Source organism: Peromyscus eremicus, chromosome 3 (genome assembly GCF_949786415.1).
Source record: "Peromyscus eremicus chromosome 3, PerEre_H2_v1, whole genome shotgun sequence".
Taxonomy (NCBI): Eukaryota; Metazoa; Chordata; class Mammalia; order Rodentia; family Cricetidae; genus Peromyscus; species Peromyscus eremicus.
Genome location: NC_081418.1, coordinates 124,647,270 through 124,664,056, shown reverse-complemented (window position 1 = coordinate 124,664,056; position 16,787 = coordinate 124,647,270). Strand labels below are relative to the sequence as shown.

Below are 16,787 nucleotides of genomic sequence, written 5' to 3'. Positions count from 1 at the left end.
GCTTTTATCCCTAGGACTCACAGAGTGGAAGGAGAGAAGCAACTCCAGCAAACTGTCCTCTGACCTCCACACATGCTCACATGCCCACACACATACACACATACATACCCACATAAAAAGGGGGGGGTGCTGGAGAGACGGCTCAGTGGTGAGCAGCACTTCTTTTTTGGTTTTTCGAGACAAGGTTTCTCTGTGTAGCTTTGTGCCTTTCGTGGAACTCGCTTTGTAGCCCAGGCTGGCCTCGAACTCACAGAGATCCGCCTGGCTCTGCCTCCCGAGTGCGCCACCACCGCCCGGCTGTGTGCTGCTCTTATAGAGGAAGGAAGCTCAGTTCTCAGCACCATACAGCAGTTCTGGTTCCAGGGGATCTATCACCCTCTCCTGGCCTCCACAGGCACTGCATGCATGTGGTGCACATATATATATACACGCACGTATTTATACACAAAATAAAAATTCTTTTAAAAGATAAAATAAATAGATAGAAAAAGGATTTAAAGAGACATTACAGATTGCCAGCAATAAGCTTTTGCCGCATTCTGTTCCAAACCACCATAGCAGTGCCTACAAGTCTCCAGTGGTTGCCCTAAACCTGAAGACACAATCCTCATTCTGATTCGGCCCCTCTTCTCTGATCTCCTTCTGAGCCAGTCAGTTCTCCTTTTCAGCTTGTCGAAAGAGCCAGGAATAGTCCGGGAGGCAATTCTCTACCTAGCAACTGCAGGACCTATACCCCAGACTGGAAGTAGCAGTCAATTACAATTGTTTGAGCAAGACTGCTTGGCTATGCATATTTATTGTCCCTCAATTTTATTTTAATTTTGAGATAGTGTCTTATTTTGTAGCTTTGGTTAGCTTGGAATCCACCATGTCATTCTGGCTGGCATCGAACTCACAGAGATTCCCCTGCCTCTGCCTCCCAAGCACTGGGATTAAAGTCATGTGCCACCATCTCCAGTTGTCCAGTTTTGTTGTTGTTGTTGTTCTGTGAAATCCTAGAGCTACCTTCCACACCCCAAAAACAGTGCTGAAGATGTTGCTCCTCTCACTTTTCCTGGTGTGGCCACACTGAAAATTTTTCCTTTTCTGCCTCTCTGAATGTCAGACTTTTTGAAGATTTATTTTTACATACATAGTGTCTTGCCTGCATGTCTTTGCACCACCTGCATGCAGTACTCACGGAGGCCTGAAGAGAGCGCCAGATCCCCGGGAACTAGAGTTGTAAACCACGGGGAATTGCCATATGAGTGCTGGAAACCTGGATCCTCTGGAAGAGAAGCCAGTGCTCTTGACCACTGGGACATCTCTCCAACGCTAGACATAATGTGAATGGTTTTTGTAGAGGTTTTGATGTGGACATTTGTGTGTGTGTGTGTGTGTGTGTGTGTGTGTGTGTGTGTGTGTGTGTGTGTGTGTTGGTGTGTGTTGGTGTGTTGGTTCATTCAAGGACAACCAGTGGGAGTCAGTTCTCTCTTTCTACCATGTGGGTCCTGGGGACCAATTTCAGGCTGTCATGTTTGACAGTAAGTGCCCTTACTCACTGGGTCATCTTGCTGGGCTTTTTATTTTATTTTTTAGTTGTAGTATTTATAGCAATAGATCATAGATCTTACACTCTTAATTTTTTTTGAGACTCTATAGCTCAGCCTTGTCTTGAATTGGAAATGATCCTCCTGCCACTGTCTCTTGAGGCCTGTACTTCACTAGACCCAAGATTTGTGATTTCCCACCCTGTAGCCCAGGCTGGTCCATAAACTCCCTGTAGCCCAGGCTGGTCCATAAACTCCCTGTAGCCCAGGCTGGTCCATAAACTCCCTGTAGCCCAGGCTGGTCCATAAACTTCCTGTAGCCCAGGCTGGTCCATAAGCTCCCTGTAGCCCAGGCTGGTCCATAAACTCCCTGTAGCCCAGGCTGGTCTCATTCACAGCAGTCTTCCTGCCTTGGCTTCTCATGTGCTGGGTGGGATTGTAGACATTACAGGCATGACCTACCACTCCTGGCAAGATATTTTATTTTAATATTATATATTTCACTTTGTCCTAATCTCTGCTTCTATTATTACATATAATATTTTATCAATAACAATCAATTCTATTGAGTGCCTAAGTTGCAAAAGTTTTCATTATGTATATATTTTTGTTTTTGAGACAGGACCTTACTCTATAGCCCAGGCTAGCTTCAAACTCATGGCCCTCCCCCTCCCTTTTTTTTTTTTTTTTTTCCAGACAGGGTTTCTTTGTAGTTTTTGTGCCTGTCCTGGATCTCTCTCTGTAGACCAGGCTGGCCTTGAACTCACAGAGATCCGCCTGGCTTTGCCTCCCAAGTACTGGAATTAAAGACGTGTACCGCTGCCGCCCAGCTCCCCCCCCCCCTCCCCTTTTTAGCAGCCAGTGCTCTTTTTTTTTTTTTTTTTTTTTTTTTTTTAAGATTTATTCGTGTATTTTATGTATACACCAGAAGAAGGAATCTGATCCCATTACAGATGGTTGTGAGCTGATGTGCGTTTGTTGGAATGGAACTCAGGACCTCTGGAAGAGCAGTCAAGTGCTCTTAACCACTGAGCCATCTCTCCAGCCCTCGTGGCCCTCTTTATGCCTCAGTCTATGGAGTGCTGAGATAACAGCTCTGAGTCACCAAGGTGGCTTCAACAGGAGCGTTATTCCTTATGCAGAGAGGAAAATCCAGGGCTGACCGAAGGCAACTCACGTGTGAGCACAAGCAGCCTGTGGGGGGTGGAGCACAGCCCACAACAGTTACTTTCTGTGCCCTCTTGCCTGGTACCATGTCCTGGGCAGTAACTCTTCCTTCTAGCGCTTTCGAAACATGCCTTCTTCCCCCTTTCGGGGCTTTCTGGAAGTGAGTCTGGCTTGAAATCCCTAGGGAAGAGTTTCAGACTCACTCCCTATGCTCTTTTCCCCAGCTGGGGCTGGGGGCCAGGGGAGTGGCTTCACAGGAGATGGACATAAAATGGAGGGAGGCCTGGGCTGTGCCTGGCCACGCGGTATTGCCAGGAGACTAGGAGGTGAGGGGGAGGAGAGGAACTGGGGTATTTGGCTACTAGAGAGCAGGTGTGGCGGATTTGGTGGAGCTATGTGAGGGGTGGGGTATAAGAAACAGGGCTGAAACCAGAGTGCTGGGGTAGCATTAAGTGGGGGTGAGGGGGACTCTAGCTCTGTCGGGCTGACCTGTGGAGAGCCCGGGTTATCAGAAGGGAAGAATGATTTTACCTGACTGAGGAGGTAGTTCTCCATGCCTGCCCAGTCCTGGTGTTCAGACCCACTCCCTGTGCTCAGACCCACTCCCTGTGCTAAGGGCTGAAAATAGGGACAGCAGGGACCCAGGAGGGACAGCACAAATGGACAGAGAAGGGCAGGGTGGAGGGGTCATTCTGTGAGCAACCAGAAAAGGCTTTCCTGAGTTAGCAGCGGGAAGCTGGGGCTTCTAGGTGGCTCATGTTGAGCTCTGAGTTTGAGACAAGCATTGCAGGTAGAAGGGATTGCCTGTGCGGGGGATTTGCAGCTCAGCAGGCAAGAACCAGAGAAAGCCATACAGGAGGAAAAGCAGAGGCACATGAGCCCAGTACTACCTGCTAGAGCTGTGATGCCCAGCGTGGGTACTCGATGTCACGAACCAGAGGAGTTATCTAACTACATTAGTTAAGGTTCCATAGAAGTGCAGCGTCAGCTCCTCTGTCACACTAGTCATGGCGCCAAGGGCTCTGGGTGGGTGACAACTAAACCTAGGCTGCCTTTTACAAGTTCTCTTGGCCGGCGCTAAGCCTCAGGAGGGCTTTATTGCTCAAGGGCCCATAGTTAGAGCAGGCTCTCCAAGGTCTGGCTGCCTGTGGAGTTTCTGGACAATAGGTGACTTTCAGGTCTCTCACAGCATGAGGTAGTGTGACTCACACCTCCTGCCAACACAACGTGGACTCTGTCCCCAGGGACAGAAACAAATCAGTGAGGGCCTCTTCAGCCCTGAGCTGGGCTCCTCAGCTCAGTGTCGCCAGAGCTTGGGGCAGAGAAACATGGAGTGAGTTGTGCTGGGGCTGGGAGTAGCTGCGGAATAGGTGGGGTGGGGGTGGCTCAGTTGTAGTCGGTATGGATTTGGGGAAATGGGGGTAGGATGAGAGACTGGGGCAGAGGGCTGTTATGTGGGGGTGGGGTGCATTGGGCCAAAGAAAGAAAGAGAGAGAGGGACCACTCCCTCCCTTCACACTCTAACCAGATAGGTTTCTGCCTCCCATCCAGGTCCAACACAATCCAACTGACAAGGATGGACTACGCCATGAAGTCTCTCAGCCTTCTGTACCCCAAGTCACTGTCCAGGTAAGGACAGCCAGGGATAGAAAGGAAGGGGGAACCTGGGGAGCCATCTGTTAGAACTTTGAAAACTTTACTAGGTATAAAAACCATATAGGGGCTGGATGTGGTGGTACATGCTTTTCATCCCAGCACTCAGGAGGCAGAGACAGGCAGATCCTGGTGAGTTCAAGGCTAGACTGTAGTGGACACAGCAAGTTCCAAGTCAGTCAGAGCTACATAGGCCATCCTATCTAAAAAAGATTAAAAAAAAAAATCATGTCGTCTGTATCTGAAACAGATACGGCCAGGCATGGTGACACACAGTTTGAATCCTGGCACTTGGGAAGCAGAAGCATGTGAGTTTGAGGACAGTCTGGTCTGCATAGAAAGTTCCAGGTCCAGAGAGAGAGGGAGAGGGAGAGAGAAAGAGAGAGAGAGAGAGAGAGAGAGAGAGAGAGAGAGAGAGAGAGAGAGGAAGAAAGAAGAAGAAGAAGAAAAGAAGAAGAAGAAGAAGAAGAAGAAGAAGAAGAAGAAGAAGAAGAAGAAGAAGAAGAAGAAGAGAGGAGGAGTAGGAGGAGGAGAAGAGAAGAGGAGAAGAGAAGAGAGGAGAAAAGTTAGTTCCAGGGCTACATACTGAGATGCTATCTCAAAAATAAATAAGCAAAGAACCCATTAAAACAAAATCCTACAATAAGCCCCACAGATCTGATTCAGGGGGCCTAGAGTGGCACCCAAGATCTTGCCGTCTGGACAAGGCCCCATCTTTCTCTCTCTCTCTCTGCCACCACTGCCACAGTTCCCATCACATCTGGAGTAGAAAGGGCCAGACTTGGCACTGGGTGCTTTCATTCCTGATTTCCCAGGAGCCTCACTAGTACTTTGGGAAGTGGGGGCCATTATGCCAAGTCAACAGATGAGGAAACTGAGTCACGGGCTGGGTATTCTGTCACCTAGCAAATCTGTAGCAGAGACAAACTTTGAATCGGAGCCCAGAGAATCCCAGACCCAGATTCCCTCCACTCCTTTCTTTTTACACTGTGTACTTTAGAGTCCCCCAAATACTCAGTAGGCTGCCACCACCCCTCCATTTCACCCCAATTCACAGGCAAGGTGAACAAGGCCACAAAAGCAGAGCCATCCACAGGGGAATGCGGCTGGTCCAAGCCACACTGACCCGGCTTGGGGACTTGTCAGACACGCAATCCCTTAGGCTCCACTCAGAGGCACGGAAGTGGGGCTGATTTAAGCAAGATCCCCGCTGATTTTCCTGCCCATCCAAATCGGAGATGAATCTTCTGACGGGCTTTGTGAAGGCCACCTGGAGCAGCCATGATGGGTTGGAAGGGTCAGCCGTGAACTCAGCAGACAGGTGTGGGTGGACCTAGTGGCCACAGGCAGGTCATCTGATGTTCACACTCATGTCCCCAGGCATGTGGCAGTGAGCACTGCCGTGGTGACCCAACAGCTGGTGTCTAAGCCCAGCCGGAAAGCCCCCAGGGCGAGGCCCTGTCGAGTTAGCACAGCAGATCGGAAGGTTCGCAAAGGCATCATGGCGCACAGCCTGGAGGACCTCCTGGGCAAGGTAAGGCATCTGCCTGTACCCTGCAAAGACTCTCTCCAGGCCTTGGCTGAGAGTTGACCCTGCCAGCTGCCTCCGTCTTCCAGGTCCCCGAGCTGGAATTCTGTGCGCATGCGCGTGCACGGGACGTTTTTTAAGCGGTGAAACGTTCTTTGTGGTGTCAGAGCTGGAGGTTTGGCATTGCCTGCCTGGAGAGCTGCGTGTGTGGTTGGTTAAGTGACATGGTCAAGCGACAGAAGGAGAGCAGGACATTGCCATCTTACACACTAACAGTGGGTCAGTGGGTGGGTGGTTATTTTCTTGCTGAAAGGCCCTTCCTTCCCTTTACCCAGTCGGTATCTCTTACACTTGGAGAAATGAGCCAGGCATCGTGGCTCCTTCCCGGAGTCCAGGACTTGGGAGACTGGGGTTGGAAGAGCTCAGGTCTGAGGCCAGCCTGGGCTACATAAGTGAGTTCCAGGATACTCTGAGCTTTACAAAGAATACGTCTCAAAAGAAATTAAAACCAAGGCTGAGTATGTGCGCGGAGGAGAAGCCGGAGGACCACGAGTTTGAGGTCAGCCTGGTCTCTACATACGGAGTTCCTGCCCAGCTAGGGCTATATAACAAGACCCAGACTTAAACACTGCCCCCCGCCACACACACACATACACACAATAAAACTAAACAACATAAAAACAACCTTGTAGATGTTTCAGAAATTGAGGAAACAGGATTTCAGTGCTTCCGGTCTGCATCTCCTAACCGCCCCCACTCAAGTCTCCCTGTATGTGTCTCCCAGGCTGGAACTTCCAGGAAAAGCCTTTGTTTGGAAAATTAGTACGCTCCCATTAGTGGAAACCCAGGGCAGCCAGCTCCTGTACTAACAGAAGCGGGGAGTACTAAGAGCAGGACCCAGTTCTCATCCTTCCTCCCCCGCCCCCTTCTACAGCCTCTTCTAATTTTGCTTCTATCTGTCCTGTGGGCTCAGGCCTCTCTGGCCCATTAGTATCAGCTGCATGGGGCTGGAACCCCTGCACCTGTGGGTCCAGGTGCCCCACACAAGTCAAGCATTTGGATTAGGTTTTCAGGTGTCAGAGTCAATTTAGCAGGCAGAGAGCATAGCGGACTTAACCTTCGCGGTGGGGGTTCCATCTCATTCCTGTGAATGAGCTCTGTTCTTCCTAGGAGTTGGGTTGTTGTCTCCTTGGGAGGTCTGTGGCTGAGTCTGCCTTGAATCAAAAGGACTGGTCCCCTCTTTGCTCTGAACTCTGGGGACCACTTCCATCTTTAGGGTGTTCTTATAACCAGTTCCGACACTTCATGCCCCTTGTTCCCATCCCCAGAGACTTGGTCATGGCTCAGGCTGGGGGCTCTCCTTTTCAGTGGGTGCTTCAGGAGAGCCTTGGAGTTGTAGAACTGTAGAAACTTCTAGTCAGGGTTCTGTTGCCAGGGGATACAGGGAGCAACAGAGGGACTCCATCTCTGCAATACAGTCAGAAGGGACTCTTCCTGCCAGGGCTGTGGACGTCTGCTGACTTAGCCTTCGAGGTGAGGTTTCTGGACTTAGACTCCACATCTGGCAGCACAAAGGTGTGGAGGGGAGAATATAGATGTGGTTGCCAAGTAACAGTTCACTTCAGAGAGTAAGAGAAAGCCTTGGAGCTGTTTAAATTTTAGTTTTTGTAGTGATTATCTACTTATATTCTCTTAATGTTCCTCAGCCACCAAAATGAGAAAACAATGTAACACCAGCAAAGCTCAGCTTGAGACCCATTGGAGCACTGCTGGTTGTCCCCAAATCTGGACAGTTTTACTTGATATTTTAAAATTATTACTGCAAGTGTATGCTGTGTGCATGAGTACTGGCATGCCCATGTCACGGGGTACATGTGGAGGTCAGAGGGCAACTTTCGGGAGCCAGCTCTCTCCTCCTGTGGCCTCCAGGCATTGAATTCAAATGCTAAAGTGTGCACTGCACGCACCCTTCCCTGCTGAGCCCTCCAGCTGGCTCTTGAAGATGGCGACAGCTAGGACAGTAATTTTATTCCCTGTCCCTCAGTTTTGAAAGACCGTTTCTTCCATTCATGCTATATAGCTTTGGCAGGAACAAGATTACAAAGAAGTTGTTGGGGCTAGAGACATGGCTCAGTGGTTAAAAGCACTTCCAGAGGACAGAGGTTCAGTTCCCAGCTCTCACATGACCTGGTTTCAGGGGATCTGATGCCCTCTTTGGCCTCCAAGGGCACTGAATGCATATGGTGTGCACACATACATGCAGACAAAACACTAATACATATAAAATAAATGCTTAAAAAATATTTTTTAAGCCTTTAATCCCAGCACTCGGTAGGCAGAGGCAGGGGGATCTCTGTGAGTTTGAGGCCAGCCTGGTCTACAGAGCAAGTTCCAGGACAGGCTCCAAAAGCTACACAGAAAAACCCTGTCTTGAAAAACCAAATATATATATATATAGTTGACACCTGGGGATGTAGCTTAGTCAGAAGAATATTTTTCCTAGCACGAACCTCAGCTCAATCCCTCACACCACAAACAAACACAGAAAGAAAGAAGATAAAGAATTATGCTTACAAACATATATACCTTTTATTCTCTTGTTTCATTTAACTTGATTATCTGAATAGATTTGCACAGTTGGGCTTCCCTGTGTAATATTTTTATTTTTCTCAGTGGGTTAACTGTTTTTAACTTTATTTTTTTATTCTCCTTATATTAACTGTTTTCTAAGATGTATTCTATACCAAGCAAACACAATTCTGCCTCAGGCTTTAAATTTACTAATTTATTGATACAAAAAGACATTATATTTTGGAGAGTGTTTTTGAGACAGAGTTTCTCTGTGTAGTCCTAGCTGTCCTCCTGGAACTCACTCTGTAGACCTGCCTGTAGATCTCCCAAGTGCTGGTACTAAAGGCGTGCGCCACCACCCCAGAACACCAGACATTTAATGGGATATAATGATAATAACAGATTGTTTATTGTTGTTCAAATTACCACAGACTCAGTCAGGGGGACAGGCTTCAACTCAACATTGAATTGGATACTTTTTTTATTTCTTTCTTCACCCTCTCCCCACTTTTCCTGGAGAGAGGGTCTCGGTGTACAGTCCTGGCTGGCCTCTGTCTCTATGTACAGACCAGGCTAGCCTTGAGCTTGCTGAAATCCCCCTGTCTCTGCCTTCTGAATACTAGGATTACCAGTGTACACCATCCATCAAACTTGACTGAACTGTATTCTTTTAAATAGTGCAGGTTGGGGCTAGACAGGTCACCATCTAGATGTTAAGAGCATGCATTGCTCCTGTAAAGGACCCAGGTTCAGTTCCCAGCACCCACACTGGGCTGCTCACAATCACCTGTAACTCTAGCTCCGGGGCATAGCATAGACACTGTGGGCAGGTGTACAGTCCCACCCATATACATGCATATATGCATAATTAAAAATAAAATTTTAGGGGTTGGGGATTTAGCTCAGTGGTAGAGCGATTGCCTAGCAAGCGCAAGGCCCTGGCTGGGTTCGGTCCTTAGCTCTGAATAAATAAATAAATAAACAAACAAACAAATAAATAAATAAATAAAAATTAAAAATAGTCGCCAGGCATGGTAGTGCATGCCTTTAATCCCAACACTTGGGAAACAGAGGCAGGTAGATCTCTGTGAGTTTGAGGCCAGCCTGGTCTATATAGCAAGTTCCAGAACAGCCATGGCTACATAGTAAGACCTTGTCTTAAAACAAAACAAAACAAACAAACAACAACAACAACAACAAAAATACCATCCCCACCATAGTAAAGTCCAACTGGCTGGTGGTATAGGCCTGTAACCCCAGTTACTTAGGAGGCTGAGGCAGGAAGATCTAACCAGGAGGCCGGCCTGTGCTACACAGTGAGTTCCAGGCCAACCTAAGCAACTTAGTAAGACCCTATCTCCAAACAAAGTACAAAGAAGGCTGGGGATGTAGATCAGGGTTGCAGAGTTTGCCCAGCATGCCTGAGGCCTTAGATTTGACTCCTAGTATTGCCCCCAACTCCCTCAAAAAGTGAAGCTCATGGTGTGTAACTTATATCTCACTAAATAAAACCACACATACGACTCCCCTTCTGTGTTATTAGACTACACTGTTTCTTGGTACTGGGAAGTGCTAAGACGTGGTCCTGAGTGGGGCCCCCACAGTAACAGTCGGTTGCATGCATGGTTGGCAGCTGGGGTGCTTTAATGGGGGTCCTCGCCCCTCAACGCTGTGGCTCCATAGGGATGGCAGAAATGTCACCAAAGTTCTCTTCCAGGTCCAGGATATCTTGAAGCTTAAAGACAAGCCCTTCTCCCTGGTGCTGGAGGAAGACGGCACGGTTGTTGAGACTGAAGAATACTTCCAAGCCCTAGCAAGAGATACTGTATTCATGGTCCTGCAGAAGGGACAGAAGTGGAAGCCCCCATCAGAACAGGTGACAGTCTCCCCGGGTAGGGGTGAGTGTTGAGAGCGTGGGAGGAGTCCCAGAGGCGAGCTAACACGGGCTCCTCTTGCAGCGCAAGAAGAGACCGCAGCAATCCCTTTCCCAGAAGCCCACTAAGAAGATCGACGTGGCCCGGGTGACCTTCGACCTGTACAAGCTGAACCCTCAGGACTTCATTGGCTGCCTGAACGTGAAGGCGACCCTCTACGACACATACTCGCTTTCCTATGACCTGCACTGCTACAGGGCCAAGCGCATTGTGAAGTAGGTGGATGTGACAGCTGGGGACCGCGTGGGAGAGAAGCTAAGGCAGAGGCCCTAGCGGTGTGCCCAAAGCTGAACTCTCTCAGGGGCTGGGTTGGCACTAGGCTAACAAAGAATGACAGCCACATCTAGGAAGGGACCTGTCTAAGTGACTTGATTTACAGTAGGTGTGCAGAAGGTAATTTAAGATTAAAAGTACATTTTTTTTCACCCCCAAAAGTAAATTTCACATAGTTAATGCCCAGTGAACGTTCTTTTGTGTGCTGGAGATAGAACCCAGGGCCACACACATGCTACGCACACACTCATATCCTTCCTTAGCTATTTCCACAGCTAGTAATTTTATAAGTGAAAATGTAGTCGGGCTGTGGTGGCCTACGCCTTTAATCCCAGCACTTGGGAGGCAGAGCCAGGCGGATCTCTGTGAGTTCAAGGCCAGCCTGGTCTACAGAGCGAGTTCCAGGACAGGCTCCAAAGCTATACAGAGAAACCCTGTCTCAAAACCACCATCCCCGCCCCACCAAAAAAAAAAAAAAAAAAAAGAAAAAGAAAAGAAAATGTAACTATAATCCCAGTATTTTGGAGGTGGAAGATTAGGAGTTCAAGGATAGCCTGGGCCAGATAAGACCTTGTCTCAAAAACAAAAATGAAAAAAGGGTACCACTCATCCAGAGGACCTAGGTTTAGTTCCCAGCACCAACTGCAAACCACACACAGCTGCAGCTCCAAGGGTTATGTCGCCCTCTCTGACCTCTCTGGGCACTGCACTCAGGTACATAACCCCCACATCCCACACACACCTATACATGAAAAAAATAAAAAATAAAAATAAGATAGTGGCTAACATCTTTGATCCCAGCACTTGGGAGGCAGAGGCAGGTGGGTCTCTGTGAGTTCAAGGCCAGCCTGGTCTACAGAGCAAGTTCCAGGACGGCTAGAGCTGTTATATAGAGAAACCCTGTGGAGACGGGGGGGGGGGGGGGGGGGGGGGGGGGGGGAGATAAAGAAAAACAGAGAAATTAAAAGGTGATGCCGGCCGGGCGGTGGTGGCGCACGCCTTTAATCCCAGCACTCAGGAGGCAGAGGCAGGTGGATCTTTGTGAGTTTGAGGCCAGCCTGGTCTACAGAGTGAGATCCAGGAAAGGCACAAAGCTACACAGAGAAACCCTGTCTCGAAAAACCAAAAAAATAAAAATAAAAGGTAATGTCAAACTGTGGTTAGCTGAATGACTTAGTGCTGTTACTGTGATTTTTTTTTTAATGTGCTAACGGTCAAGTATGATAGCGAACTAATTTAATCCCAGCCAGCATTCAGGAGGCAGAGGTAGGTAGATCTCTCTGAATTATAGACTAGCCTGGTATACATATCAAGTTCCAGGCTAGCTAGAGCTATACATTGAGACCTCGTCCCCCCAAAAAATTGTGCTACAATCTGCACATCCAGCCTTTTTCTGTTGTGCTCACTTTAAGTGTCTGGCTCGGCAGCATGAAGTAACTGGCCATGTTGAGTAAGCGTCGTCATGTTTCCAGAACCTTTGCACCAGGCAGCAGAAGCTGGGCTCAGGAAATAACAGTTCTCAGTCCTCTCCTGAGACCCTGCTGACCTTTTTCCTACTTTCTGTTCCTCTGTTGATGTAGCCGAGACACCTCATAGAAATGGGATCAAACAATGTTTGTTCTGTCATGGCTGGCTTTCCCCGTAAGAATCCTGTTGTCCAGGTTCACTCATTTGTAGAACATTTTCACCCCTTTTGAAGACTGGTTGGCTAGACTCAAAGCCTCAGTGCTCAGATGTGAGAAGTAACTCGGAAGGCACTGCAGGAAAACACCTATGGAAAGCCATACATGGTGGCACAGGCCTGAAAATCCCAGCTGCTCAGGAGGTTAAGACAGGAGGATGGCAAGTTAGAGGCTTGCCTAGGCTACAGGGTGAGTTCAAGGCTAACCTGGGCAACTTAGTGAGATGTTGTCTCAAAATAAGAAAGTAAAAAGAAAGCTGAGTGGGCTGGAGAGACGGCCCAGAGGTTAAGAGCACTGGCTGCTCTTCCAGAGGACCCGGATTCAATTCCCAGCAACTACATGGTGTGGCTCGCAACCATCTCTAATGGGATCTGATGCCCTCTCCTGGCATAAAGTAATACATGCAGATGGAGTACTCATCTACATAAAGTAAATAAATAAACTTAAAAAAAGAAAGAAAGAAAAGAAAGCCAAGGCTATAGTTTAATGGTAGAGCACTTGCCTAAGGCCCTGTGTCCAATTCCCTAGCCACAAAAAGAAACACACACACACACACACACACACACACACACACACACACACACACACACACGCTTCAATGCTGGGGATTAAACCCGGGGCTTCATACACACCAGACAAGCACACATGCCACTAAGTTATACTTCTAGCCCTAATATATTTTTTCAGTCTTTATATCTTTATTTCTCTTTTTTATTTCTCTGTGTTGCCCTGACTCTCCTGAAGCTTGCTCTGTAGACCAGGCTGGCCTTGAACTCAGAGATCCCCCTGCCTCTGTCTCCAGGGTGCTGGGATTAAAGTGTGTGCCACCACACCCAGTCCGTCTTTGTCTGTACCTGTGTGAGTGTGGGCACCCACGTGCCATAGCATGCATTTGGAAGTGAGCGGACAGCCCGAGGTGTTGTTGGTCTCTTCTTCCATGTTGCTTGAAGCAGGCTTTCTTTGTGGTTTTTCTGCTGTTTATGCCAGGCTTGCTGGCCTGAAAGCTTCAGGGAAGTCCCTTGTCTCTGCGTCCCATCACAAGAGCAGCGCTGGGATTACAGATACAGGTGACCATACCCAGTTTTACATGGTTCCCAGGTCCTCATGGAGGTATGGAAAGCATTTTACCCACTGAGTCATCAGCTCCAGCCCCTAAATTAAAATACACACACACACACACACACACACACACACACATACATACACACACACATACATACACACACACACACACACAAATATATGCTTTTTTGAGACAGGGTATCACTATGTAATCGGAGCTGTCCTGGAATTTGCTTTGTAGACCAGGCTGGCCTTGAACTCACAGAGATCTCCCTGCCTCTGCCTCCCAAGCACTGGGATTAAACATGGGCACCACATCCAGGTTTTTAGTTCAATTTTTAAATATCTTATTTTTACTGTGTATGTGCCTCTGTGTGTGTGTCTGTCTGTCTGTTCGTCTGTCTGTTTGTAGGAGAGTTTGTGCATGTGAATACAGGTGCCTGCTGAGGCCACAGGCGTCTGATCCCCTGGAGCTGGTGTTACAGGTGGCTGTGAGCCCCTGTCATGGATGCCAGGAGCCCACTGAGTCCTCTACTATAGCAGCACAGGCTTTTAACCACCAAGCTACCTCTCCAGCCCTCAAATATGCCTTATGTGAGCTGCTTATGGTTCTAAGTATATGTCTACTCCCCTTGATCCCACCCGGAACTTAAATCCACATATTGAATAAAGGTTAATAGAAGTTAATTTAAAAACATTTATATACTTAATGTGTACATATGTATGTGTATGAGCACATGCCTGCCATGGCATAAGACAGGTTGTCTCTCTTTAAAAGATTACATTTATTTTGTGTGTGTGTGTGTGTGTGTGTGTGTGTGTCTGTCTGTCTGTCGGTCCCCGTGTGTATCTGAGCTCACTGGCCCAGAGCTTTCGTATGGCCTGAGTGTGGCCCTCAGAGGACAAATTTTGAGAGGCGGTTCTCTTCCACTATGTGAGTCCCTGAGATAGAACTCAGATTACTGGGGTTGGCATCCACGAGTATCTCTACTGAGCCATCTCGATGGCCCCGAGAAGACAAGGTCAACACTTAGGCAGCAGTGTTTCTTAGACCAGTAACCCCTAGTGAGCTTCCCCGAACCCTCGTAAATAGCTGTGGGAGAACTTGCATTCGGCCAGCTGCCCTTGGCTTCATTTCCCATTTTCTGTACATCAGATCACATGCTGAGTGCTTCACATTATTTCAAACTCATAACCCATTTTACATGTCTTGAAGCTGGAGTTCAGAACCTCAGAACCAGAGCAGTTTAAAGGGTTTTTGTTTGTTTGTTTGTTTGTTGTTGTTTTGAGACATGGTCTCATGTGTCCCAGCCTGGCCTCACACTTGCTATGTAGCCAAGGATGACTTTGAACTTCTGGTCCACCTGCTTCTGCCTCAGCAGTGCTGGGAGTCCTAAGTTTACAGTCCTGTATTACCACAGCGGGTTTGCAGCCCTGGGGATCAAACCCAGGGCTTTGTTCATGAAAGGCAAGCACTCAACTAAATTAGCTTCACCTCCAGTCCTTCGAATATAGTAGTGCGGTGGTGGTGCACGCCTTTAATCCCAGCCTGGTCTACAGAGCCAACTCCAGGACAGGCACCAAACTACACAGAGAAACCTTGTCTTGAAAAACCAAAAATAAATAGATAAACAAATAAATAAATAAAAATAAAAGAAAAAGAAAGAGAAAGAAATCTAACTTGAAGCCAGATGTTTTAGTCCAGCATAGAAAAATGGAGAAAACAGTTGGGAGGATAGGGTGGGGAGTAGTCTCTAGGTCTGACCTGCATGCCTTGCTGTCTGCCTCCCAGGGAAATGCTCCGCTGGGCCCTCTTTAGCATGCAGGCCACAGGCCACATGCTGCTTGGCACCTCCAGTTACATGCAGCAGTTCCTGGATGCCACTGAGGAAGAACAGGCTTCCAAGGCCAAGACCTCCTCCCTCCTCCCCGCCTGTCTGAAGATGCTTCAGTGAAGACCTAAGTCCTCAGAGGCCTTCCCCAGCCAAGGATGTGACTGGGGACCCTGCACTCTGCTTAGAAGCACCCACAAGCCTGGCAGCTGGAGAGCTTCTCACCCACCTGCACCTTTTTTCACAACACAGCACCAAGGAAACCGCAGGAAGGGCTGGAGTCCTAGCGTGGCTTGTCACAGGAGAACTTCCTGGCTGGGCCCAGTTCCTGCCTTCCTGTTGCAGGTAGCTTTAGGGGACCAGCATTTGTCCCTGGCAGGCTGTGGCACAAAGTCTGCCACTCTGTCTTCACATGCCACCCCTATGTGCCACTCCCTCTCTGCTGTCCCCTCCTGCCTTGACCTGGACCATGCTCACCATGCAGCAGACACTGCTGTGGTGACCTCCAGAATACTTTGACATCACCAAAGACCACAAGATGAACCCCGCAGTGACAGCGAGGCCCATGGTTATGGTGTGGAAAGAGTTAACACTTTGTAGTAGAAGAAAAGGAGGGGAGATTGGGGGGCCTCTCCTGAAATCCTAGTCATTCCTCCCTTCAGCCCCCCAGCTGTCCATGATCTTGGGGGATGCTAGAGCGTATAAGAGGTAGTAGGTTAACTAAAGCCAGGATGACATTGATGCAGATTTTGGGGGGGCCCTCACCTGTGTGAGGGAGGGACTTTGGGGTAATGCAGATGATTTGGAGTCACCCAGGCCCCTCCTGAAAGTAACTAGTAAACTCACCGGTTCACCAAGCTGGACTTGGAATGAATCGTGGCTTTGCCTGTCATCGGTGCCCCTCCTGTGCCGAATGGATAGAGTTTATGTCCCCAGGACAGTCACACAATTCCTCCTCTTGTTCTCAGTCCCCACTAATGTATGGTATTAGAGTCTGAAGTAAATTATTTATGCTGATACCTCATCTTTGTCCGTGTTCTTTGTGTGAAACCATTTGCCAACAACAAGTACAGGGGAGAGCACTTATCATTATTGGTGCGTGCGTGCGTGTATGTGTGTGTGTGTGTGTGTGGTGTGTGTGTGTGTGTGTCTGTGTGTGTATATATGTATGTATGTGTGTATGTGGTGTGTGTGTGTATGTGTGTATATGTATGTATGTGTGTATGTGTTATGTGTATATTATGTATGTGTATATATGTATGTATGTGTGTATGTGGTGTGTGTGTGTGTCTGTGTATTATGTGTGTATATGTATGTATATGTGTGTGGTGTGTGTGTGTGTGTGTGTGTGTGTGTGCTGGTATTCCAGTACCATGGTGCTGGTGTGGAGGTCAGAGGACCACTTTTGTTCCACTCTGGGCTCCAGGGACTCAACTCAGGTTGTCAGGCTTACACAATTGCTTTTATGTGATGAGCTGTATCAGTAGCCCTGTTTGTTCTTCTAGATACAGAGTCTCATGTAGCCCAGGCCGGCTCCAAATTTGTTATGTAGTGGA

At 48.3% G+C, this 16,787-nt stretch overlaps 1 protein-coding gene and 1 long non-coding RNA gene across 5 annotated transcripts; one reads left to right on the top strand and one right to left on the bottom strand.

Annotated features, from left to right (window-relative positions):
* Nucleotides 1–2,975: 2,975 nt before the first annotated feature.
* On the top strand, nucleotides 2,976–16,255 carry Cidec (cell death inducing DFFA like effector c). Of its 4 annotated transcripts, none has more exons than XM_059258370.1 (6): nucleotides 2,976–3,022; nucleotides 4,248–4,325; nucleotides 5,730–5,883; nucleotides 10,166–10,324; nucleotides 10,407–10,597; nucleotides 15,192–16,255. In XM_059258370.1, the coding sequence occupies exons 2-6, from the start codon at nucleotides 4,273–4,275 to the stop codon at nucleotides 15,352–15,354; spliced, it is 720 nt and encodes a 239-aa protein (XP_059114353.1). In that variant the 5' UTR covers nucleotides 2,976–3,022; nucleotides 4,248–4,272; the 3' UTR covers nucleotides 15,355–16,255. The 4 variants fall into 4 exon arrangements, with proteins under 4 accessions (XP_059114353.1, XP_059114354.1, XP_059114352.1 ...); XM_059258371.1 differs by lacking the exon at nucleotides 2,976–3,022 and adding an exon at nucleotides 3,216–3,239; XM_059258369.1 differs by lacking the exon at nucleotides 2,976–3,022 and adding an exon at nucleotides 3,918–4,029.
* On the bottom strand, nucleotides 4,376–6,158 carry LOC131907283 (uncharacterized). Its single transcript, XR_009378358.1, has 2 exons — nucleotides 5,476–6,158; nucleotides 4,376–4,552 (listed from the first exon to the last, which is right to left on the bottom strand). It is a non-coding gene; the product is annotated as an uncharacterized LOC131907283 (long non-coding RNA).
* Nucleotides 16,256–16,787: the final 532 nt, after the last annotated feature.